This window comes from Pundamilia nyererei, unplaced genomic scaffold (assembly GCF_000239375.1).
Source record: "Pundamilia nyererei isolate P.nyererei 1_Seehausen unplaced genomic scaffold, PunNye1.0 scaffold00050, whole genome shotgun sequence".
NCBI lineage: Eukaryota > Metazoa > Chordata > Actinopteri > Cichliformes > Cichlidae > Pundamilia > Pundamilia nyererei.
The window spans coordinates 1,463,339-1,489,133 of NW_005187451.1; the positions used below are offsets into that span (position 1 = coordinate 1,463,339).

Genomic DNA, 25,795 nt, shown 5'->3' on the forward strand with positions numbered 1-25,795 from the left:
TTTTCTGTTTCCTGTCTTGTATTTAAGCAATTTTAAAATGTTTTACTATGACCCTGATGAAGGCCACAAGCCGAAACGCGTTGGTCTATTATTAAAGTTGTTCATCTTCCCTCAAGTGTTGCTGGAGCTCCTGCTTTGTGAATAATTTCTAAGTCAGTAAGCTGCAAAGTCATCACTATCATCATTAAAATTCTACGTTTGGACTTGTAGGTTATTCCCAGACAGTTTGGACTAAACCAAACTCATTTTGATAGATGAAACACACACATTTGTCTGACAGCCAAAGATAAATACATCTGATATCAGGTGCTCTCTTTTTTTGAATAAAAGAATTGTAGTTCACAACCCCGGGGACAGTTGTAACCGTCCCTCGTTGCAGCTGTCCCCAGTCTCCCCTATAAACTTCTCCACAGTTTACCAGTGTTTACAGCCCTGATTTTATTTTGTTTATTTTTATTATTCTCTCTCTTTTTTAATCTTATCTCATATCTGAAAAAAAATGATGATGAAGAAAGAAAGAAAGAAGTTGAACGTTCAAAAAAGTAGCATGTAAGCAAAACAAAGTGAACAAAAACAGGTGTACCTAAAAGGCCGCTTTTTAGGTACACCTGTTCAATGGTTATCACAAATATCTAATCAGTCAGTCACATGGCAGCAACTCAGGGCATTTGGGTATGAAGACAGCTGGCATGTACCTGAAGTTTGAACTGAGCGTCAGAATGGTCATTTAAGTGAGTTGACAGGAAGGCAAATAAAGTTTGTCTGGATACACAACATATCAAACCTTTAAGCAAATGGGCTTCAGCTGCAGGTAATCATAATCACAGTATTGCTATTTGTATGTTCCATTTAAGAAAAAGAGCATTAACAGTAGCATCAAGCGTGAATGTAATGTTTGAAGATATGCATAAATGAACTAAAAACCTTAAAAACACGATGTTACATCTTTATGCTAATGTGATACATTTGAATCAGTGAATCCATACATGAAAATTCTGGATTGCTGCAGAATTCAGATACCTGTGTCATTCACCTTTATGATTGCACAGGTTTATTCTGAATATTCTGCTACAACGCGGAAATGTGGGAGTCTGGTGAGCCCAGTACTGTGTGCGATGAGTCAGAAGAATGGAGTCTGAATGGATTTGTAACCAGGCCTGCGATCCATGGGGGCTTTCATACGTCATATGAATGTGCATTTTTTCAGTATAGGAAGTAAGACCAAATTTCCCATGTTACTAATCCCCACACTCGTCTCTGTTTGCATCACAGAAACAGTTAGAAATAAACCCAAACTGAAGTATCTAGTTTTCAAACTGCATGACGCCTTGGGGGTGGGGGAGTGTGGCTTTGTTGCCTTTTGAAAACCACATGAGCTCATATTAAATTTTGGCTTATCGTCCCGTGATGTTTCCAGGGATAATGGGCAGGCATCTTCACTGCGAACCAAAAGAACGTAGTTCATAACACGCAGATCTTTTCTGGGAAAGCAAGTAACTAGGACACACCTATGTTTCATCAATGCCTTTTTTCCCTTTAGAAGTGGGATCTTTTTATTTCCTTATCTGGCCTGTCTAGACTGCCCCAAGAGTAAAAACAAAAGAAAAAAAGATAAAGTATATCACTGCCTTTTTCCTTACATGCCAACCTACACAGTGGGAGTATTAAAAAAAAGCGATGACTGCACCAAAAAAAGGAAAAGGTCAAACAATTGCAAAACATTGAACCCTGCCTCTGAGAGGCTCCTCACTCACACATTCGTCCATGAAAAACATACAGAGACGTTTTCTTTACCTTCTCTTTCCCTGTGATTCTCCCACTCCCTCTTATTGCTGCACACATACACACAATCTGGCGTGCATTGGTCACAAGTGGCCTCATTGCAGGCTTTCTGCAGTGCCCCAACCTGTCCATGCTATGTTGCTATGTGAATGACTCAGCACACAGAGGGTAAATGGCCTGTACTTGTATAGCGCTTTACACTACATGCAGCCATCCACACATTCACACACTGGTGATGGCAGCTACATTGCAGCCACAGCCGCCCTGGGGCGCACTGACAGAGGCGAGGGTGAGGATACAGCCTCACAGAGGGCATTTCTGTTCATCTGCCAATTAACAAACCTGTGAAAAAGTTCCACATGGAGTCCCTTTTGTGCTGTGCTGGCTCTAAGGAAGAGGTGAAACTTGAAACGTTCTCTGAAAAGATGCCGATACAGAGCTTTTAGACTCTGGGCAAATCTGTTGGGAATCTGGCCAGGTGCTTCCGTGCCAGAGGAAAGGACTAACAGAATAGCAAACTATCCTAAGCACTTAATTAGTACTCTCACACAAGGGGAATATTGCTTTTGGATGATGATTTAATTGGGGAATGTAATAATTTAGCGGGGGCTTTGTTGGAGCAGGTCTCCAAGTTTTAGAGGCTCTGTGTGGTTTTCTTTATCATGCAGGTCAAAGGGAATCGTTTTGTCACGTTTTGTAACATCACTACTTTGACATTTATTGGTTAACATCATTCGATATTTGGTACGGGTCCTCAAATCACATTTTCAAATCAAAACAGTCCTCTCTGACTGAAAAACTGAGATTTAAAGGAAATCGCTGCATCGGTGTGTATTCCCCTCTTCCTGGAACCAAATATTCCCATTGCATTAGGTAATTCTTTCACATAGACGATTTCTTTAGTAAAAGGAAGTCGTGAGCAATCAAGGAAGTCTGGGACTGGCCACTGGTCTATTTACCTCCACCGAAAATGATTAATCTCACATGCTGTCAGGTAACTATTAACAAAGCAGAGATGTAGAGATGTCATTGCATTTTATAAACTACAGTACTTACCAATGAGTCAAAAATGGTTCTTACAGATAAATTATTACAAAAAACTGATTTAAAAAGAGGGACATTGTTTTCTGTGATGTAAGAGACTACGTAAGCATCTGCAGTTTTTAAAATTCACGAGCCTTTTTTGTACTTCAGATGTGTAATCTCCAAGCCCAAATCAAGACAATGCTATCTGATTTGGGCTTGTAGAAATAACACAGATTGTATTATCTGTTCTCAGAAGTTAGAACGCTGGCTCCAGTTTTTCAAAGGGTGTGTGAGCACTAACTGATCTTTATCCATCCATTTGTTTTCTGTCACTTATGTGAGTTCGGGTTGTGGGGCAGCAGTCTGAGCAGAGGAGACCAGACTTCCCTCACCCCAAAAACCTCTTGCAGCTTGTCTGAAGGAGAAACCAAGTTGTTCCCAAGCCAGCTGAGACATGTAACCTCTCAGGATGCATCCCAATCAGCATTTGACATCAGTAACTGCTCATGCCAATTGCAGCGGTTCTACTAGGAATCCGTCTCTAATGACCAAGCTCTCCCAATCTCTAATGGACAGCCCAGTCACTCTTTTGCAGGAAACTCACTAATCAGAGCTCTTGACCACAGGTGAAGATAGGAATGCAGATTGACGATAAATCAACAGCTTCACTTTTACACTCAGCCAAACCATTGCAGTCGTCGCTTCTGGATAAGCTCTTCCATCGAGGCCTGCTGATTACACTGACCACGTTTCGCGCTGTTGCCAAGATGGTCACGAAGGGACACTGGGAAAATCTGATGCAAACAGTGCATTTGGAAGACCTCGAGCTTGTTGAGGTCATGTTTGAGGATGACCCGGGTCAAAGATCCATAGAGAAGAATGGGCAATACTAGTGTGTGGGACAGGCGGATTTTGATGATGAGGGTGACGTTTGTCTTCTTCCAGATGCACCAATGGAGGTAGGCGAATGCTGACACCGATTGACAGCTGTTGAATCCACTGCACCAGAGAGCCAAGGTATTTGAATTGTTAGATTTACATGCCTTCAAGATACACGGTGGTTGGTGATCCACCAGTAGTAAGGACTTCTGTCTTCTCAGCACTGATCTTGAGGCCATATGGTTGAGCATATTGGACAACGTCGCATAGGATGTCTGTAACCTTGTAATGCGTGAACATCAAGTCAGTTGAAGATTGGTCATCGGCGAACTCGATTCCACGGCGGCGGCCGTTGAAGGTCCTGCGCATAATTGCATCGATCATGAGGTTGAAGAACCGACTGGATGGGCGACCCCACACACACTATCAAATATCCTTTAGAGGACAAAGAGCAGGTCCACTGTTCCACGACCAGGACAAAATCCACAATGTTGGTCCTACATCCAAAGTCTGGCTAGTGGATGGACAATGAACTGGCATGGTACAATCGCCCAATAGTTGAAGCACACCCTCCAGTTACTTCTTTATATGGAAAATAATACAAATGCATTCCTTTTGGTTTGTTTAACATGTCACAGTTAAAATGCTCCATACTGCTGAAAATGGTCTGTTTCGTTAGGATTTGATGCCAGTCAATACAAGCTGATTTTTCAGGTATTTACATACCCGAAGGCAAAATTTTGTAAATTCCTTGAAATCAATATGGTGGTATAATAGCTACACATTTTCATTACACTCTTTGTATATGACCACTTTCAGAGGAGCGCAGCCCGTTCTCATTCCCGAGGCGTAATATAATGACGATTTGTCAAGTCCTGAGGCGTTCCTGAGGAACACAAAAGGTGACCGTCCCCATTCTTATGCTACGCGCCGGGTTATGGATAAAATCCAGTAGAATGATGCTCCCGCGGTAACACAGATTCCAGCCATGTATTCCAGCCCTAACCCTAACCTCAACCAGCACTTTAATGACGTTACATAGTGTTTTCCAAGCGATTTAAGGAAAATGAATGTACATGTATAGATTCATTTCAAACGGTTGTCATGTTTCCTCATTTTTTCAATCTCGTAATCTAGTGACGTGTTGGGTGCCCAGAAGCGTAATATATCGATGCTTTGGGGGTGAGAACACGTTGTATCCGAAGCCGAAGTTAATGAAGCTGTGTGGGATCATGTTGACAGAGGAAAAAAGACAGCCAACATCCAAAGAAGAGCTCTGAACATCCTTCAAATATTCCTGAAGACTACTCAAAGAAATGACAAGTCATCTACCTCAGAGAATTCCGTCTGTGTTGAAGAATAAGGCGGTCATATCAAATACTGTATTTCAATTTAATAAACTGCTGAACCCATTTTCAATTTTCCTGGCAACAAATAAAGAAATGAGAGGTGACTCAAGACTTTTACACACTCCGACATCCACACACATTAATACTCTGACGCAGTTCTTTTTAAATACAAGCCAAACTAAAGCAGGTCATGGTTGAACCCGAACCTTGAACTTTGACCTCAGCTGCTGTGTTTTCTCAGGAGGGGGATGAGGAAAGAGTCTCAACTATTTAAACAGAAAAGATTACACATGAGATAAATTCTCTTTTATTAATCTCATTTAACAATGCACATAAACATTATGTATGTTATGTTTTGCCAGTCATAATACAGTTATTAGTTATTAATCACAGAAATGTTTTATACACTACAGCTGACCATTTAGGATCTTGTAACATGTAAACATGGTCATAGGTGGCCGAATATATAGTAGAAATAATCAAAGTTAAAGTAAAACAATATGTAAAATATGAAAAGGTTAATGGCAGAACTCGACAGAATGTCTTCATAAGATAGTCGATGCTATTTTAACATTTATGGGGAAACACAATCACTCACTTTCTTAAAAGTAGCCCTGATACAATGACACCGCATTCACCCTATGGTTATAGCCAGCAGCAGGTTAGCTTCGCTTAAATTAATTTGACATTAATCTGCAAAAAAACCCCAAACCTCTAAACAAGTTTTATGTAAGGCTTTCGAACAAACAACTCTTATCTTGTGGCTCACTCTCACAGCTCACTTTGCAATCATCTCTGCTCTTACCAAGTAGCTCTTTTTAGCAACAATAACAAGAGATAAGCACCCATTAAAAACAGGAACAGCAGAGTGATAAGCGCCAAGAGGAACAGGCTTTTTAACACACGCAGAGAACATTTAGCAGCCAGAAATGTCTCCCAGGAGTTCGTAGAGACACAACAATGATGGTGGTAGTATCCACAGTCCCCTGGCTCAGCAGTTCAGTAGTTATTTCTGGACTACTGAATAAATGACATGATGTAAATGAGTTAGACCAAACCCACTTTTAGAAGTTGGCCTTCATTTTCATTCAAGTGTTGGGACTAAATCATAGCTGTGAAGGTAACACAATGACAAAGTGTCCACAGACAGACACACACTTTGCAATAGTTTCTCCTACAGTAGGGATCACCAGAACCAGATTTAGCCTTGATGTGACGCACTGCCAGGTCAATGGACTCTGTGCTGAGGCAAGAAAAGCCATCCAGCAATTACTAAAAGCTCAACAGTTAAGTAACTTTTTAGCCCATTTTCTGTCTTTGTGCTGTGTTGTACCTGACTGCTAATTATTCACTTATAAGCCTTTACAGTACATAAATATAATGCTGTCAATCTTCTCATCTGATTCAACAAGAGAAAGTAAAAAACTGCTGCTATCCAAAACCATTTTTTCTAAAAGAACAACAGAAATGAGGAAATGCTTACAGCTATTTAAAAAATGCAACTACACAAACAAACAGGAAAAAAAACACCTGATAGAAATCAGCTAAAAATAAAAAAAAGCATGTTGCAAAAGTTTCGTGGTTTCATCTTGCAGCAAAACTGCAAACGACTGTTTTGTTTTCTCGGTTTCTTTCCAACAACCTCGGCTGAAACGTAAGAGCGTGAGGGCCGGAAGTGTCCGGTGTAAAATTCCCTGCTCCGCGTGCAGCCTCTGGGCCCCTGCAGGTGTAGGTGTAGTGTGTCTGATTTCAGGCCTCCACTGCTGCAGGTGAAGGTGTAGTGTGTAAAATTCCACTGGGTGCTGCCACTAGGGAACACCTTTCAGCTGTGGGCAGGTCTCGTGATCGCGCCCTCACTTTGACCTAAGCTGCACCTCACTGTTGAAAAGATCCGGCAGCAAGCTGGGTTTGTTGGGAGGCGGGGGGACAAACACTGTGTTTAAAAAGAAAAAGCACCCTGAAACCATGGAGTCAGGACACAGAACCGGATGAGAGAAGGAGCAGGGCCGTTTCCATGGCATCCAGTTTTGTTTTTCCAAAATGGCTTTAATATGAGCCACTCCCTAGAGGGGAGCAGGGAGTGCTCCTACGCTGTAGGTGGGTAAACATCACTGGGATGTTTGAGGTATCCAGAGGGGGGTGCACTTGGAGTGTTTAGAAGTTGCCATCAAACAAAACCAATGGTTACCGATAATATCCCCATCCATGTTTTCAAACAAGCCTGCATGTTTAGACAAGCCATCCGGTAATAAAAAAAAAGAGGTGATTTGCATGCTCTGTTGTCACACGTTCAGTGTGGAAAGAGCTCAGCTCACAAAAAGACGCAGTGCAGGAACGGCTTCCTGCAATGTGTCCGTTCACACAGCTCAGTGTTTAGAAACGTCCACACACGGCTCTGAGATCCAAATGCAGTCTCCTCACCGACATTTGGGAATGTTGCAAGAAAATGTAAGTGAAGTGAAGTGAATGAGCATGTGAGTTTAAAACAGGCACAATAAACAAAATTGTAGTTTGGGTTGCTCAGTGGATATGGAACCAATTCACTCACATTGCACTGTTTGGTTCATTTTCTAGTCTGTCTCTCACAGCCTGCAGGGAAAGCACCTATCAGCTGTTTGTGGCCAGCAGTCACTATAGTGCACGTAAGCCCAGGTGAAAGCTGTATATGAATGAAATAATATCATATCATGTAACATCCAGCTTCCTTGCAGTAGCCCTTTATCAGAAATCATATCAAACCCAGAGCAAATCAAAAGCATCTCCATTACACAAAGAAAAGATCAGCATGAGAGCATTTTCCAAAAAGAAAATGCTTCGTTCTAAGGTGAAAACATAATCCCCCAAAAGCCCTGAAGTCTTAGACCGAAGCTACTGGCTATTATTCCCAAGGTGATTCACAGGCTTTCCTTGATGATCTCGTTTGAGAATCTTCTTTTTTGGGATCTCACTGAGGTTGAAAGGACGAGAGACGCTCGAGGGATTGTCCTTACGAGACGCGATGCAGTCCTTGATGGCTTCTTTAATAACCTGCAGGGAGGGGGACAAAGTCCATATTGTAATCTCATATGGAACAAATGCTGCTACATTAAATTCAAAGAGCGATATTTAAAAAAGGTTAAAAAGTTCAGATAAATATAATGTTGGATGAATTTTGAATAACATCATGCTGGAAGGTAGATTTCCATATATTTGTATGGCTACCATACTGTCCTGAAATCTAATACACGTTGAGTCATTCAGAAAAAAAGCTGCTCTTCAACACAGCAGCACTTTGAATTAAAGGGTCATTATTTAAATGGTCGAGTAAGATCTCGTAAAACATTTAACGTCAGCGCCACACTGCAACCAAGTGACATGGAAGGTACAACATGAAGATATGTGAGCCACATAAAAAGAATAAAACCCAAATAGCAGAGGGAGTAATGTCTGATGAGCCAGTAAGGAGTACAAAATATAGTAGAGTAAAAGCAGCATGACACGTAAATACTTGAAAGATGTAAAAGTACATTAAAATTCAGCAAAGTTCTATAGCGGTGGGGGAATCATATTTTGGGGGGCTGGTGCCACCCCATGCCCACCTTCTGGATACGCCCCTGACAAGTGTAGAGTTAGTATTTAACCCAATTATTTGGGAAACATCATCATTTAGTAATTAGTTAATATTTGTCAATTAATAAATGATCCAAAGTTAGTGGATTACATAGGCTTAGGTTTATTACCGAATTATGTTCACTAATCATTTCATCCCCCCAACTGTGTAAACCTGTATGAGGTTCTCACTACACATCCCCAGAGCTCAGCTGGTGACACTTTAACGATGTAAAAATGAGTAAGTCCAGGAAATTTCTGTCTTGCACTTTCATATGAATCAGTGTCGGTGGGCAGATTTGTTTTATATTAACCATGAATGTCAGAGGTTTTATCAGTACGTTTCCAAATATTAGCGCTGCTGGCTTACTGGGCTCAAAATGCTGGAGCCTAGCATCGGAAAATATCTTGAGTGGCAGCGTAAGTCTGTCTGCATCACCTGACCACCCAGTGAAATCAAAGAGGCTGAACCCTTACTCAACATAGTTACTCAGAAGTTAGCAAGTGAAAGTCAGCCTGACGTCACATAAATGACACACCTTTAGAGAATTAGTTTAGGCCTGTACCATCCAGTTTTGACTGCAATGAAATTTCTAATGTTGCACAATCAAAATGTGAGTAGACTCAATCCAAAATTTCCCCTCTGACAACACTAAGAATGAACAGCTGAGGAAATGAAGGAACAGCAGTTGGCCAATAACAAACCTGTTCATGAATCACTTAATCTACCGATGCCTGTAAGCCTTATGAAAACATCCACAGTGATAGGCTCAACAGGTAACACTGTGCTACACCAGTTTTGCAGCAGCGCTAAACTGACCTCCAGGTTGTTGAGAGTGTTGAACTCCATCAGGTCATGAAGCTGGATGAAAGCGTCGTTGGAGTATTGGAAGTTGAAGGTGGAGTACGGTGTCTCGGTGTCGTCAAAAATGTCAAAATCGGCCAGCTCCTTCTCCTTCTCAGTCTCCCTGGGAACGCCTGATATTTAACAACAACAAGAGTTGGGGCACTTTTCAGTTCAACCATGTATGTAATACTGTTCATTGCTGAACTGATACCGGATGTAATAGTTATGGTATACTGCGATTCTTCTCCGTTTGAGTGCAAAACCATAAACAGACTCTGTTTATCTGAATGGATGACCTATTTAATGTAAAGGACGTGCAGTGGAGATGAGGTGATAGTGTTTGTTTGCATGGCTTCTGATATATGACCTGTTTATACATATGGTCCGCCTACTGAGGCGAGAGATTTCCTTCTAGCACCTGACTCCCCCAGGAACCATATTTCACTTGGGTCATAAAAAAGACGGAATTCGTAGTTTACTGTAAGCACACACATACTCAAAGGGAGGATGGGAAGATGGTTTCTATTGGGGTCACTCAGAGGAGGTGCCTAACATCTGGCTGCTGACTGAATATGGTCAATTTCCCCCAGTCCAGCTTTGACGAAGAGATGCCTCATGTGCCACAACAGTGAAATTTTACCCCTCCACATACAGTCATACTTACCAGGCGCTTTGAATTTCCTGAAGTTGATGTTGACGAGGACAAAGTGGATGACCGTCGGGCAGTTCTTTTCACCGCTCTTTGGTTTGAAGACGTAGCATTCCTTCAGACCTTCACGGTCAAAGACTTTGGGGTCGATCTTGGGGAATGGCAGCTTGTTCATTCTAGCCCATTTCTCAGCGAGGAGAAGCTCCTGTGAGATGCAAATCCTGTTAGACTTGCTGTTTACATGAATCATTTATGGCCACAAAAAGTCCCGTTTTACCTTGAACGGAGGGCTTGAGTCACTTGGTCGAGCTGAAAAGTCAAAGGAGATGATGAGGTCGACGCCGCGCTGCGAGCGCAGGATGAGGGGGTAGGGAAGGTTGTAGGTCAGGCCGCTGTCTACTATGTGGATCTTCTTGCTCTTCACATCCAGAGGCTCGTAGATTCGATCGAACTCATCGGGATCTGAGCAATGATAAATTTTATTCTTCCTGACTCACCGAGCAAATTGTTTCGTTTGGTACTTGTCCTTTACTGGAAGTAGGACCGCATATTTGCTTTCATACATTTACAAATACAAATATTATTTGAATTAAACAACTTAAAGTGACCATTTAAGCCACGACTTCCCTCAGCTGTGAACTGTGAAGCTTTCATTAAATTTATTTCTATAGACAGAGATGTGTGATATTTTCAGCAACCAAAGATATTTGTGCAGTTTTCCAAAATAGTTTTCCAAAAGTTGTGATGGAGATTGGGTGAAGTTGAGTCAGCAGAGAAAGTATACTAAGGTTATGTTTGATTACAGCCCTCACTGCATTAACATACACATTTATTAAACTGTGATCAATGTATTATTCTTGCCTGTGACAGCATCCACCTCCTCTTCAGGTGTCATAGCGTGTGTTATCTCAAGTAATGGAGAGAATGGCATGTTGGTGTTCAGGTTCAGGCCCAACATGAAGTTATGCACCTGGAAAATGATGACAAGGAGGGATTAGGACAGCGAGCGATGCAAGGCTGTTGTAAATACTAACGCAGGAAGACTCGACTCACGCATACGTGTATGCATAATGTATTGAATATATTCGTGTACCTTTCCAGCACGACCCTCCCTTGTGTTGAACAAAGCAGAGTCGCCCAAGACTGACGTGAACATACGCTGAACCCAGCTGGCCTGAGCGGTGCGATGAAACTCCTCATCTGCCTCCTGGTTTTCTGTCCCACCTAAAAACCAAAGTAACCCCAGGTGGAATATGCAAAGGTGGTTAATCTAATGCATCATGTCCACAAAGGTAATTAAAAACAGATACATTTCAACAAAATACATGATTTTGCATTGTTGCATAAATGTGCTAAAACTGTGTTAACATGTTGCACAAAAAGTACAAAAAAATTTTTTTTATGGGTATTGATTCATTCCAAATCTGGAATTGTTTTAAATGTTCTTGTACGCACGACATCAATTGAAATTTATTGATGCAGTGCCAATCAAGGTGCTTTTCACTGTAATGTAAAGACACTACAATTTTAGAGAGAACACCAACAATCAGCACTGTCCGCTTGGCGACAGTGGGAAGGAAGAACTCCATTTTACAGAAGCTCCTCCCTGAGCTTGGTTCTGACGTGCTCAGAGAGGGGCAGCGGGAAAGATTTCAGACCTGTTTTTCTTTTGTTTTGCACTTTTGTATTGTTAAACCCAAGACTGACAGCATGACAAGCATTCTTTCCACCAGTCAAAAGAAAATGAAACCCAGTAGAAAAATACGTCAATGTGTCAGAGCAGCAAATATTCAATAAGCTGAAATATGTAAAGGAATATGGACACTTAAGATGCTTGTAGGCAATTTAAAAAAAAACTATCACAACATCTTTCTTATCTAGTTTTATTTCATCTTCAGTGTCACTTGAAACAAACACTGTTGTTGGTTTTGTTTGTACCCTTATAATCCACCCACCCATTCTCTCTCCGCCTCTTCCTCTTTGTCTATATATAGCTGTTTCTAAAAATTCACTCAGGGCGTAGTGCAAACACTTCTTCAAGAAGGAAGAAAAGGCAATTACGTGAATATTTACATAAATGTTTGGCTTCAATCATCAAAGTCAGACCCTGAATAAAAACAAAATAAATACAAACAATGCAAACTCTGGCAGTTGGATAGCGGCAGAAGTGAAAGCACGCCGATCAGCACTTTATCGCGATCTGACCTCGGCAGCTGCTCCCATGCAGTTGCGAAACACCGACGAAATTTGCACGATTACCACAAACTTTCACAACGTCTCAAGGGGTTCAACTTTTGCTCAAACATTTCAATGTGTCAACCAGTGTGCTGAACCTAATTTTTTCTCCATCAAAAGGAACGCCGAGTTCACCTTTGCGTGGCTCGTCGTCGTCCAGGGTGTCTTCTCCAACGATGTGCTGTGGTTTGATCTGCTCTGTAGGACACGAGGCAACATTTGTTAATTTGATTCATATACACGGCAAAACTGCATCTAAACTTTTGTTTAATCATGCAACTTTACAGAACTTAAGTCAAACAAAGAAAGACCTGACACAAGCGAGCACCTGTTACTAATGCATTCTTTAGTAAGGTGGAGGCGCTTTTGCACAACCAACACATTGTGAGAGTGCGTCTCAATGTAAAAGGTCACCCTAACATGTGCATTCAAGAAAATCGAGTCATCTCACCAGGCAAAAGAACCTGATGCCTTTCCGCTGTTGCGTTAACATTACATAAACACTCAAAGAATCCCATGATAAATAGTGAGAAAAAAATGAGGTTGGGAATACCTGCTAGGTGTGAGAAAATAATTCTAAACAAAACAAATTCAAGTGTGACACATGACTGTGACAATAGGCTCTCAGACATGACTGAACGCCTGTGTCAGTGGGAGACTGCGCTGTGGAAGTTATTTCAGCAGCAGATGCTCATACCAAAACAAAGAGATTATCTAAAAAATGAAAACATAAACTAATGCAAAGTAGCCAGCTAACCATGACTAAAAGCACCAATTTCAGATTACGTTCAGTAAATCTGTATAAAATAAGTAGCGTGTTTTCCTCACTTTTAGGCTCACTTAAAATCCTTTAATTTTCTCAAAAATCGACAGTGCTTATAATCCGCTACGAAGCTGCACCACTTGACGGATTGTCGGAGCATTACGGCTGCCGTAGTCAGGAGCCTCGCGGAGGAATCTGGGTCCTAAACTCTGCTTCAGGTCCCAAAGTCAATCGAACACTGCGGCATCACTGAGAGTTAAAAACTGTCTAAATTCTTTCATCTTTAATAAAATGATCAGCGTTGCTGCTTTACCAGGTGTAATAATTAAGTTTAACATCCAGGCATCCATGAAAACAGAATTTATTACATTTAACAGAGTTAGAAGTTAGCAGGAAGTTAGCTCGCTAGCTTCCACCTAAACATGATATTGCATGTTCTGACTGAGAGGTTTCTGAGAAAATTCAAGCGTACAGCTCTGCTATCACTTCCAACATTAATGAAAACAGAAAACTAAACAGCAGTGACGTTTGTAGGGTTACTGAAGTTTGGCTAGCTGCTATATAATGATGTGCTACGTGATCGCTAGTGACACAGCTATGTTAGCATAGCATAAACACAGTGAAGCTGGAGGTTGAACGCTAACTTTTTTCCACTCGATAAAAGTTAACATGAGGGTTCCTGATGGTTAGGGACAAATGCAATCGCATGGCAGGATGCTGTAAACGGACCAAACATCAGTCAGGAGAACAACTGAGATAATCCATCCACAATACGAGGTTAGTCATTAATATAGTGCAACAACATGAGAATAGAGCAGCTGCAGAGAATTCAACATTAATGAATCAATGGTACGGAAGTGGAGGAAGCAAGAAGAATGAGCTGAGTAAAGTTTGACTTATCTGACTGTTTTGTTTTGATTAATGCGCCTTCTGGTCCGAAAAATACGGTACTGTCACATATACTGTGTGGACGATCTGTATTTCATTTCTACATGGAAGCTTATGCTTTTAAAATAAGAAATAACATTTCGATTCTTATCGTTTCTCAAGTACTCCAATTTTTACTTCTTTTATAATACTTGATTTAAAATAAGTGCTTGGAATGTGCACATCTACAATTAAAATTCTGTCTGCTGACTAAACCCATTTATTTGACGCCCTGGGATCGGCAGATGAATCTGCCTTGCGGCAAAATTATCGGGTCACTTTCTGGGTTATTTAGCACTTGTATTGTTCAGTCCAAACAAACAGAATGAAAAATATTACCTAACTCCTCCTCCATGGTGCTGCCACCAGCTCTGTCCTTGACCCCTAGCACTCTGTTGAACAGAATTGAGAAGGCACTTCCCCATACACCTAAAAAAAACATAAAAAACATGTCAGGTTTGAATCTTGTATCTATTGTATCTACTTGTACCTGTTGCTCCTGAACGCTTCAGATCAGAAAACCTCTGAAATGTCTGCTTTTATAGATGTGCCCACATTCGTTGACCCTTTTATTTCCTCGGGAAGCAATAAGGGAAGCTTGTAAGTCCTGTGGAAAACCTTTCTTTTTTGTATGACTGCAGATGAAAACATGTTTCTCACCCATCAGAAAATGAAGAGGGTTTTCCTCGTACTTCTTCACAACAGTTCCCATGAAGAACTTGCTTCCAAATAGGTCAGGGGTCATGAAGGTGCCATACTTTGCCATCCCAATTTCATACGGGCTAAACTCCACCCAGTCTGCAGGTTGAAATCCCAGTGTTATGGTCACAATAAGGAACACACAATAGTAATACTGCATTGCATAATTGCATTGTGCACTCTGACACAGGCTACATTGTTGGATAAAAATGTCATGCATGGAAATAAACCTTACATATACTTGACAATGCCTTGCTTACAATTAACAAAACCAGCTGCCAAACAATTAATACTGTCCCTGCGTCACGCTGCCAACACATCCGATGGGAATTTGACACAGTTTACACAGTTTGCTGCCCTTTAAGAGATGGCCATCTTTAAGTCACCGCTCAGGGATAACACTTCCCAACGTCAACAGGAAAAAAACATGTTCGCTTTGCACGTCTGCACATGTCAAAGTCGCACGCTCGCCCACACACCATCTCTCTCACAAAAAGACGTCGTCAAAGATTAACACACAGTTCTCATTTTAAGCTACTGGTCATCAACAGTAGGCACAACTTCCCTTTCCTGTCAAAACACTCTCAGTTTATTATATCACTGACTTCACATTATATTGGAACATTCCTGTCAGAATCTGGTCCATGTTGGTGAGACTGCAAGAGATGATTTCCAAGGTTTTACAGAAATGATGCCACCGTTCTCCTTTTCTACTCAAAGATGCCTGAACATGGGTACGTTCTGGCCGTAAAGGGATGTGCACGGATGAATACTCCAAGAGTTTCTTGAGAATGTCTGTGGAGTGATTCTCGGTATTACAATAATCTTTCTCTGAGCTTGAACCTGTCTGGGCATTCTGCTCTGAACTCGCTCATCAACAGGATGCTTCTATCTGCATTTACTGGATGGGTGTTGTTTTCCTATTGCTTTTTGGAGCCAAAACCAAAACTAATTTTGTGCCCCGGGGCCCACAAACCCCGCTTTGAAACAGACTCGGGAGAGGAGAGACTCTTCGTGGCGTGTTTATACACCAACCTGATGTAACATGTCGTTATGACATATTGGTAACTGCTTTTACAGACACGTATTCGCCCATAAATAGCCGCTGAAAGGAACACAGACATACAAATGGACGCATACTCTCACAGTGACACTACTCAGACCTCGGAAACCTCAACAATCGCAGCTTATTTCACATCTCGCTTCAGTTGGCAGCCAGGAATTTTCTACTGAAATTGTCATTGGAGATTTTAGATGAGCAGATAAAAGAGAAAAACAAGTTTTATCTTACTTTCAATCTTACTTTTAAAGATCTGATAAACGACTGATGATGGAAAACACGTAAATCTAGACTGGCAGCAGGTTTGGCCTTGCCCTTATGCGTATCAAAGTGCCACTGAACAATATATTCATTTTTTTTAAAAACCTGCTGTAACAAACGACGTGGATGTAGTTGGTTTCCTACACACTCACACTGAGATGCCGTGAAGAAGGCTGTCTGTGTATGTCATTGTTTCCTGCCTGTGTGGACTGAATGTATTTATTGTTAAAATAGCTGAAAGGCAGTTTGTAATCCAAAACTCAGCCGCCCACGACAATTTAGATTTGTGAAGAGAAGCACAAACATTTCCTCGATAAACAGTTTGACGGCGTGATGGAATTCGGTGAACGCGGATAGGAAGAGTTTGTTCTTGCTAAGCATCAGAAAAGTCTAAACTTGAAAGCGAAACATGATCAGAATATTTATTTTCACAGTTTTATTTAGAAGAATTTCAGTGTTTCAGGAAGTTTTCTGTAATACTAGTAGAGAGTGTATATTCAGAGATGAGTCCAAGATTGCGTGGGAGCTATATTAGAATTTAGGAAGTACTGTACAACATTTTGTACTGTACAAACTCCCACGTCACTGACCACAGGGCTTTCATTAGATGACAGCCAACCACATCTTGCCACATGTTCTTTATGGTAGCAGACAGGGATTATATGGAAATGTACCGCTCACTTATTTTGCATGTGGCTTCAGTCATCGTATCATGTACTCATGATATATGGATATGCAAAATATTGTTTTGAAGGATTTAGGATACATAATGTAACATATGACACCTGCAGGTGCTCTTAAAAAAAAAGAAGAGACATATTTACCTGCAAACATGAGCTCAGAAACATCCGGTTTGACATGCAGACATGTGAAAAGAGGAAGCGGACACTGGGCTTGGCTTATTTTCTCCTGGATGTCGCTTAGCTTGATGCCCATTCTCTTGTAGGAGAGAACACTCAGTGTTAATCATCTGAACACCAAGTTTTACACGTCAGTCATAAGATTCAGATTTCTATCTCAATATGACTGCACAGTTATGTGACACTAAAAGAAGAACGATAAACTCGGATGGCAGTTCGAAGAAAAGAGAAGAAGTGGCAGATGGATTTAAAGGGAAGGAACTGACTAACTTACTGGTAAAAAAAAATCAGACAGGGGAATATGGAGTGTTGTCAGCATTAAAACAAAGAGCACATACGAGGTTCTTACCGAGGGTATAAGTGTCTCTCCTATGAGCATACCAAAGATATCTGCAAAAGTAACCGGCTGTCCTGAGGCCTTTTTGGTCCACAGGGCCTGGATATAGTGGGTGATGTGCTGGGGCATCAACAGCCTAAGTGGGTTACTGCTAACTCTCTTCATCAACTCACTGTTGATGTCCTTCGGGCCCTTATTTGGAAAGTCAGGGTTGGAGTAGAGAGTTGACATGTACCTGCAGGAGTAAAGAGGGAGGAAGTTAACACAGATGCCATGTCAGTTAATACATGTTTTAACAATATACCTCTTTATGAGGTTTATGCAGGTACTTTACTTGTAAGGAAGTTAAATCCACTAAGTCGTGGAGACAGAAATAAGCCAGAGGTGCCTGCTTGAAGACTTCATACCAGCAGGGGAAGGGTGGAAAGTTTGCCAGAGCAGGGAGGAGCAACACCGAGGAAGAATTAGGAAATAAAACGAGAGAGAAACGTAGCAGTGGCAAAAAATGTGTAAAAATGAAAAGGTGTCTTTAGAAATAGGTCAGACAGAGGCAGGGTGCAAAGGAAACAAAGAGGAGGTGAAATAAAAACAGACCAGGTGGATCCAGAGAGGCCAGCAATATATGTGGTACAGTCGAGGACCCCGGACTCAAACAGGGCCTTCATAACGCCCGAAAACCCCACCATGGCGCGGAAACCGCCTCCTGACCCGGCTATGGCTATCACTGGCACCTGTAAAATGCACACACACACACACACACACACAGTAACAGTCATAAAAGGAAGGAGACAGGGCCATGCTTACTCACACCTTTGTTACAGAATAAATGACAGCGGCTATGAGTCTCAACTTCATTCTTTCATCTTGAGTAATTTCCTTTTGCCGTCTCTATGGGCAGCAGCTTGCTGATTGCATCATGGCTTTGCAGCGTTTTCTGACTGGTAGATTTGCAGCTTTTCAAAACTGCAATTGTGCAACATTGCTTCTTTTTCCAGTCTGCATGGTCATTTCTGAATTACAAAGTCACTGTGGAGGAATTGTTGTGGCACGGTGGAAGGCATGGAACTGGATATCTCATTCCTCTGGAGCTTCCGTCACATGTTAGAAACATGAACAGACGTGGCCCTAAGGCATCGAGCCAAAACCACACCACTGGGAAAGCTAGTGCAGCTCAGAGTACTGGAGCTGTATGAGGCTTGTCTTTTACTTCCTGGTGTGAGAATTGTTGAGGTGTTATTTTAAATTTGAGAATGCAGCGTGTCAAAAGCTGCACCACGGTCATGAATTTAGAAAGCCAGCAGATCTGAAAGTCAGCACCAAGCACGAATACCCTCCCTAAAGTCAGCACACTCACCACGCTTTGTGCTATTTGGTACTAATGAAACCGACCTCAAGGGAGGTAACAATTGCACAATGAGTCCAGATTTCACATCCATCATTCCTATCAGCCAAAAATATACAATTGGAAATAGAATAGAATAGAATAGAATAATTCTTTAACTGTCCCACAAGGGGAAATTTGGTTGTGTCAGCAGAAAAAACACACACATATAAACAGAACAGGACACAGAACAGAAACACATTTTTTACATATTTACATAATGGACAATAGTTACCAAAGCAGAGTACTGTACAGTTATTAAAATTAGAGTACAGATAAGTGGCAAACCCAGGTTGTAGTGTGCAAACAGAGCAGGATACTGAAAGATGTTTAAATAGTTAAGAATATTTAGAATAACTGGAAATGTGCAGATTGTGCGTTGTACCTGTGCATTAAAAAGTAGACATGTAACTTCCAATAAGTTAGTGTATATATGAACTGAGAAAAGTAATGTGCAAGTTATGACAGTAGAACTTGTTACAGCACTGATGTAAACATCTATGTTTGTTGGGAGCAGTTTTGATTGTACAGTCTGACGGCTGCAGGGAGAAAATGTCATCTTACAGCAGAACACTGTAGAGTAGGGCTGTGCGATATAACCAAAACCTCATATCCCGATATAAGAATTATATCGTCACGGTAACGATATAAATCACAAAAATGTAACATTTTCTGTAAGTTCTGTGAATCTCGGGCTGCTCGACTTGCATGAAGTGTTTCCAGCTGCGCGTCATGTAGCTGGAGTCCAGTGTTTTATCTGATGCATGAAACGATACATTTTTAGACATAAGTTGTAACGGCGCCGTTTTCTTTGTGAGTGTTTATTACACGGCGTGCTGCGGGGAAAAGCCTGTTCTAACGTCTAAGGTCTGTTTTTTAGCACCTGGCGGCTCTTTTTTACTTCTCATCCGTAAATAATCTGCATCTTTCACGTGATTCCATTTATTTTGAAAAGTCTCAACAGGATCTTGAGCTTTATTGTGAAAGGTTTATGTGGAACATACACAAGCGGACACGCGATGGTTTTACCGTCGTTGTTGCTAACGACAACGCATAAAAACAGTCGCTTGTTCGTCTGTAGTGTGGTTATATTAAATATAAGAGAAAGAGAGAACTTTAAGAAATTAATAATAACTACAGTGATCATCAGAACCATGAACAAATATTGCCGTAAACAGTTTATTTTGCGACACCACGAAACAAACGATAGCATAAAATGAAACATAGACATTTTTATATCGTCATCCGATATATATCGTTACATCGAACAGCCCTACTGTAGAGATCCCTTGAACGGCAGTTCTCTGAGCCAAAATGACTGGTCGGATTGCTTTGAGTTGATGGGAAGCCAACAGTAACTCAATAACCAGTCGTTACAACCAGTATGCGCAGAAGAGCATCTGCGTATAGACAACACGTGAAATCTTGAAGCAGATGGGGTACAACAGCAGAAGACCACACTGAGTGCCACTTCTGTCAGATAAGAACCGAAAACTGAAGCTACAATTCAAATGGGATTATCAAAATTGTGGGGTGCCCCAGGGCTCAATCCTTGGCCCTCTTCTTTCTCCATTATACCTGCTCCCTTTGGGGTCTATTTTTAGAAAACACGAAATATCCTTTCACTGCTACGCAGACGACTGCCAAATTTATTTGCCTTTAGCACCAAATGGCCCAGGCTCCATCCAAATCCCTTTGAACTGCCTCGAAGATGTCAAAGCTTGGATGGCTCTGAACTTTTTGAGTTTCAATGAGAGTAAAACGGACTTAGAGGCATTATAATGTTAATAATTTCCATTTATGTTTTGAGCTGGCCCCTCCCCATAAGACACTCAGTATAGCAATGTCTTTATGCAGCTCGATCATCCAGGTAAGTAAATCCCAAAAGGTTGATTCTGTTCATCTGGACGTAGCGTTTTCAGTGGGAGAAACGTTTTGTCATCCGAGTGTCTCAGAAGCAAAAAACCGCTTGTGATCCTGTATGTGACAGGAGTATCGAAACAGTTGAGACACATTTCTAAACACTGTGTCTCTGTGGCTTTTAAACCGCAAATCACACTGCACCAAAAATTGGTCCACCCCAAGGATTGGTTCCCCTGACACAAACAGAGTAATGCAGTGTACGCTGTTAAGTACCAGGAATGATTTATACATCGAGGAAACCAAGGAGGCCATTTAGGTGAAAAGGGAAAGACCATATCTGAATCGAGGAGGGGGGCCTAAGGGTACATTTCACCATTGTACAGTGCTGTGATTGCAGCCATTTCTCAACTCTCTGTGAATGGTACTCAAGGCCATTGATCAGTGGTTGTTGATCAATGGTGATGACAATTTCCATATTAATGATCAAGAAATTGACCTCCCAGCCCATTGTTTCTTCAGTGGGTGGTTTCAGTCATTATGCAAATGTACTGTTTATAAGGTTGAGGAAACCTGCAGTCAGCTGAGACTGAAGACGTCACCTGGATGAGTAACCAAACATTTCTCCCACTGAAAACGTCCAGATGAACAGAATCACCTTTTGGGACTCAGTATAGCGTGTACACAGTGCTGAAAGTAAACCAGAGCATTCAGACTGACACTGAGACTGTGGTGGGTGCAGATTCTGAAGCATCATTAAGCTCCAAACAATTCGCTGCCATAATGAAAAATATGATCAAAGTAACTATATAACAGCTTCGCTTCATTCCAAAAGGTTTTTTTGCACACAAATGATCAAGACTAAACATCAGGTTATTCCACAGTTCAGCACCGACACTGTTTTACTTTTAGCAAAGTTTGCATGTAAAATGTGTGTTAAAAGGACTTTGATCCACACCTCTTCTGGGTGACAAGGATCCTCAGTGCGTAGCAGCTTCTTGATGCCGAGCATCACCTTTTCTCGACGGGCTTCTCTAAATTGCTTCTCCTTGTCACAAAGGGTGTGGCTGAACCGCAGGTCCAGGTTTGTACTGCAGATAAAAGCAACAAGAGGGAAGATCACAAAAGCAGTCCCAGGGAAGCAGCACCGGAAACACGTGTTTCACAGTTTGTATTTAGAGGCCGATATAGGCTGTGATCTCTTAATAACACTACTGATAATGCTGAAACTGATGGTGATGTGATTTGGGGGATATCTGATGGAGAACACAACCACAAATAGTCATGGCCTCAAGGAAGTCATTACACACTCTTTTTTCACTGAATTTCCTCTCAAACATTCAATTTTTTCTTTGAAATCCTCCCACAATTGTGCGATCAAAATTCTCATTAATCTTATTGTTAGAATGACTCAGCTCACATTTGCTGAATCGTGCTGCACCTACTTTCTAGTTTTAACCTATGGTATGCTTCAGGGGAGTTTCTGCAGTTTCAAACCTGCAATAATTCTGAAGAGCTTAGTTTGAGTTTAGGTTAAACAGTAAATGTTGCTGTGAAACAAAATAAAACTATTTGATTTTGAAGGTATTACATACCAGATCTCCAGTGACATCTCTAAGTGCACTTTGGTTGCCTGTCAAAATAATTAAATATGTGGTTATTATACATTATTTAATTGTGGTTGAGGGCAAGAAATAAACACAGAAACACAACTGATCCCTTTAAAGTCTCTTGGAAATACATATTGTACTTTTCTATTGTGATTTGTAACAAAAAAACCTTACAAGGTTACTTTGCTGATACTTTGTAGCCTCCATACTCGTTTAATGCGAAATCTGCCTCTGTGGCCATACACTGACACTTCTTTTAGGACATTAACAAAATATCAAATTAAAATATTAGGTCCTTATCTTCTTCCAGCAGCTTTTTTTCAGTTAAAGGGCTGATATGCTCTTCAAGGCAGTCTTTCTGTGGATCTCTGGACCACTTCCAACACTCACGCTGCTTGTAAATTACTCTATGGATATTTAGCTATGTCTATATTCATGTGAAGAACATAGAGTTCAAAGTTGACCCGTAAGTGAACGTGAAGTCCTGCATCAAACTTTTTCGAGGTGCACAGAAGACACTTGTCTTTAGCTATGCGCACAATTAAATTAGATTAGTGTAACAATGAAAGCTTTTAACGCAAACTTCTGAGGCATGAGGAGCAGAAAATTGAGCCAAACTATGTTTTTTGCTCTACTTGCCACTTCATCCACTTCCATGTGGTCAGAACAAGACTTCTATAAAGTAATGTAGACATAGCAGCCGTGCTGAAAAAGATCTAGAGGCGCACAAGAAGATGCCCCTAATTCAGATTGGGGTTGTTTTTTTTTTAGACGAACCTCTTACATGATTGCTTATAACATAATGACGATAAATAATGAAAGTCGGACAAATTAACTTTCTTACTTTGCCAATGAGGAACACCTCCGTCTTTGTCTGGCCCACGTTGAGTTTGGAGATTTCAAAGGATGCTGTCCCAAGCGTCTCATCCATCACGTAGTTGGCATCCATTAATGTTAACTGTTGGGCATAAACAACAGCAGTTTATACTCAAATAGAAATTGTGGCCGGTGTTCACGACTTCCAACTGGCTAGTTTTGTCGATTAGTTAAACTGATTATGATTCAATTCAATTCAATTCAATTCAATTCAATTTTATTTATATAGCGCCAAATCACAACATAAGTCGCCTCAAGGCGCTTCATATGACTTAGACGTTATATGCCGATTGCCTTCACAAACATGGAAGGACCTCACCGACTTCGAGCGTAGTGCTGTAACAGCGTCGGACCAAATTGTGCCAACTGTAAACGGTGTTATTAGAAAGTAGAAACATTTAGAAACTATGGAAACTCAGCCTTGATGTGGCAGACCGCATAAAGTCACCGACCTTAGCAGTCGACTTTAAAAGTCACCTCATGACATGATTTTCCATTAGTCATGGATGTAAATATGTAGGCAGCTTGAGTAGCTTACCCCAAACTAACACTTGAGTCAGTCAAAGGCTAGATTTTAGGATAACATTAACATATCACCTCATGGCGAGCTACAAGTGTTAGGCTGTGTTTATGTGGGATTGCGCTCCATGACATCACTTCTTGTCATCCTGTGCTGCGCTCTGTTACAGTAAATGCAGGTCTAACCTCCAGAACGTTGTGCTGGTTGGGGTCTAATATGAAATGAAAGGTCTCGTTCCATTTTGGATTGATGTCGTTGTCTATGTGCTTGGTCCTCCTTCTGCTTTCAGGAGCCGTCGGGATGAAAATCTCCACATACGGGTCTGGAGTGTCCACTGGGCGCACAAACAAGTTCCACAGGGTTACTACACAGCCGAAAACCAACCTCAAAATAACCATCACCAAGTGCTTTTGTATTTCTTTTGCTGTAAATGTACATGGATTAGATTCCAACAATATGAAGGAAAGCATGGTAATATGTTACTGTAAGGCAAAAATGATATGAGCACTTACGCAGGTCGCCCAGCGCTCCCTTGGTGACGTTCTGAGCTCGAACTACAGTCACTGTGAATTTGTGAGAAAACTGCTGCTCCACCTGCAATTTGAACATTCAGAGTTCAGTCTCACTTCATTGCTTCATGAGAAAAAAAACAAAACAACCAAGCCGAAAAAGAAAAAAGAAAAAAACCAAAAGAAAAAACCAAACAGTTGGCTGCACTGCAGCATGACGTACACTGGTTCAGTGAAGTCTGGCGTGCCCCAAGTGAGAGCATCATTGAGAACATCTGGATTTTTTAGAACTCTCCAGTTAAGGATGCACTTCCCAGCTGTGTTCACACTGTGCTCCGACAGCTTTCTCCTTATTTTTGACAGTACTGCTAAATTTGTAGCCCTTTCCCAAATACTGTGACTCTAATAAATACTGATGAGCATTTAATGGGCCCGTACTGTAAACCCTTTATATATTTTACAGCAACCCTTTCACCTCAGTTTCCCTTTTGCTACATTGTCGTATCCCTGAAAGTTTGGTCGCGCACTGTTAAAGAAAGTTAAAGTATTGGATTCTGTTCAATACGACTACTTGAAGGTCCCAACAGTGTTCTTTGTCATTTCTAGATATCAGATATCTCCAATCTCACAGAATAGATTTTGTTTTGAATTTCTGTGTGTTGCAGTGCAGTTTGATATTGTGACTATTTAAGATTTCCTGTTTCTGGCAGCCTTTTACACACTTTAAAATTATTTTTAAAAACCCAAAAAGACGAATAGTTTTCAACGACATTTGCAAATCTCTAAAACAGGAAGTGCTGTGAGACTTTTTTGCGGCTTTAAAATAGCTCCCCTCTCACCCCTTCTTGTTGAAAGGGCTGCTTGTTCAGTTTTTCCTCTACAACACTGTGAGCTTAATTATTTTATGATTATGGTGCTAAATAAATGAAATTTACCTGGAATTACGTGATAAAAACTCAGACGTCACACTGATCAAATATTATGCATATTTTTCCTTTAAACCAACCCTTTCAAACTTGTCTTCCACCAAAATAGAAATGAAAATGGCCTTGACGTTGACACGCTCATTGTTATACTTACACCCAAGGCTGTGGCTTGCGATAAGAGGGAAATTTTTTAATACTAGTGAACTAAGAACTTCCACAGAATTATTTGTGTCACAGTTGATGCCAAAGGAATCTGTCCACTTTTGTTTTGGCCTCACTCTTATTTACAGTTATGTAAACACGCACTGTGTCGACACTCACAATTATATTGGAAGCCATTGTCATGTGAGGTGAGCAACTCGCAGGAAAGCCTTCGTCAAGATGTGAACTTTAGGTCAAGGAAACATATCTGTCACAAACTGCAGCACAGAGAGCCTGAAATATGAAACAAAGAAGTGCAAACAAAGGGTTAGAGTTTGAACATCATATTTAAACTGTGATGCAAACGACAACAAAATACTGGCATAATTACAGCTTTACTTTTAGCCAGAGATGCAGCAAATGGACATATTATATGGCGTTATTTTTGTGCCACTATTCTGAGCGCACGTCCAAAGTTTGCAGGTGCAAGTGTTACATTTTGAGGAGAACAGGGCTGATTGGAGACCAAAACAGCCAATCAGATTTTTTTGCATCCAATTCTGTGATTGGCTGGTTTTGTGGCACAAATAGAACGGTGTACAGAAAGAGTTGAGCGCGCACGGGCAGAAATGTTGAGAGCGCGAGCAACACATTGCCAGCGAGCGCAAAATCTGAGCGAGAGGGGCTGCTATTGTGTGTGTGTGTGTGTG

General features: G+C 41.1%; 1 protein-coding gene across 1 annotated transcript in view; it reads right to left on the bottom strand.

Moving 5' to 3' along the window:
• Positions 1-6,552: 6,552 nt before the first annotated feature.
• pla2g4ab (phospholipase A2, group IVAb (cytosolic, calcium-dependent)) overlaps positions 6,553-25,795 on the bottom strand; it is a 21,197-nt gene continuing 1,954 nt past the window's right edge. The window contains exons 2-19 of the mRNA XM_005733127.2: positions 25,266-25,379; positions 24,022-24,103; positions 23,695-23,843; positions 22,958-23,071; positions 22,099-22,136; positions 21,462-21,594; positions 17,857-17,993; positions 17,275-17,497; positions 16,890-17,004; positions 14,706-14,843; positions 14,385-14,474; positions 12,491-12,553; positions 11,214-11,344; positions 10,982-11,090; positions 10,398-10,582; positions 10,136-10,325; positions 9,445-9,602; positions 6,553-8,063 (exon numbers count right to left, since the gene is read on the bottom strand). Coding sequence (XP_005733184.1) covers positions 7,905-8,063; positions 9,445-9,602; positions 10,136-10,325; positions 10,398-10,582; positions 10,982-11,090; positions 11,214-11,344; positions 12,491-12,553; positions 14,385-14,474; positions 14,706-14,843; positions 16,890-17,004; positions 17,275-17,497; positions 17,857-17,993; positions 21,462-21,594; positions 22,099-22,136; positions 22,958-23,071; positions 23,695-23,843; positions 24,022-24,103; positions 25,266-25,289 — 2,238 coding nt within the window. The 5' untranslated portion in view covers positions 25,290-25,379 and the 3' untranslated portion in view covers positions 6,553-7,904. The remainder of the gene's footprint in view (positions 8,064-9,444; positions 9,603-10,135; positions 10,326-10,397; positions 10,583-10,981; positions 11,091-11,213; positions 11,345-12,490; positions 12,554-14,384; positions 14,475-14,705; positions 14,844-16,889; positions 17,005-17,274; positions 17,498-17,856; positions 17,994-21,461; positions 21,595-22,098; positions 22,137-22,957; positions 23,072-23,694; positions 23,844-24,021; positions 24,104-25,265; positions 25,380-25,795) is intronic.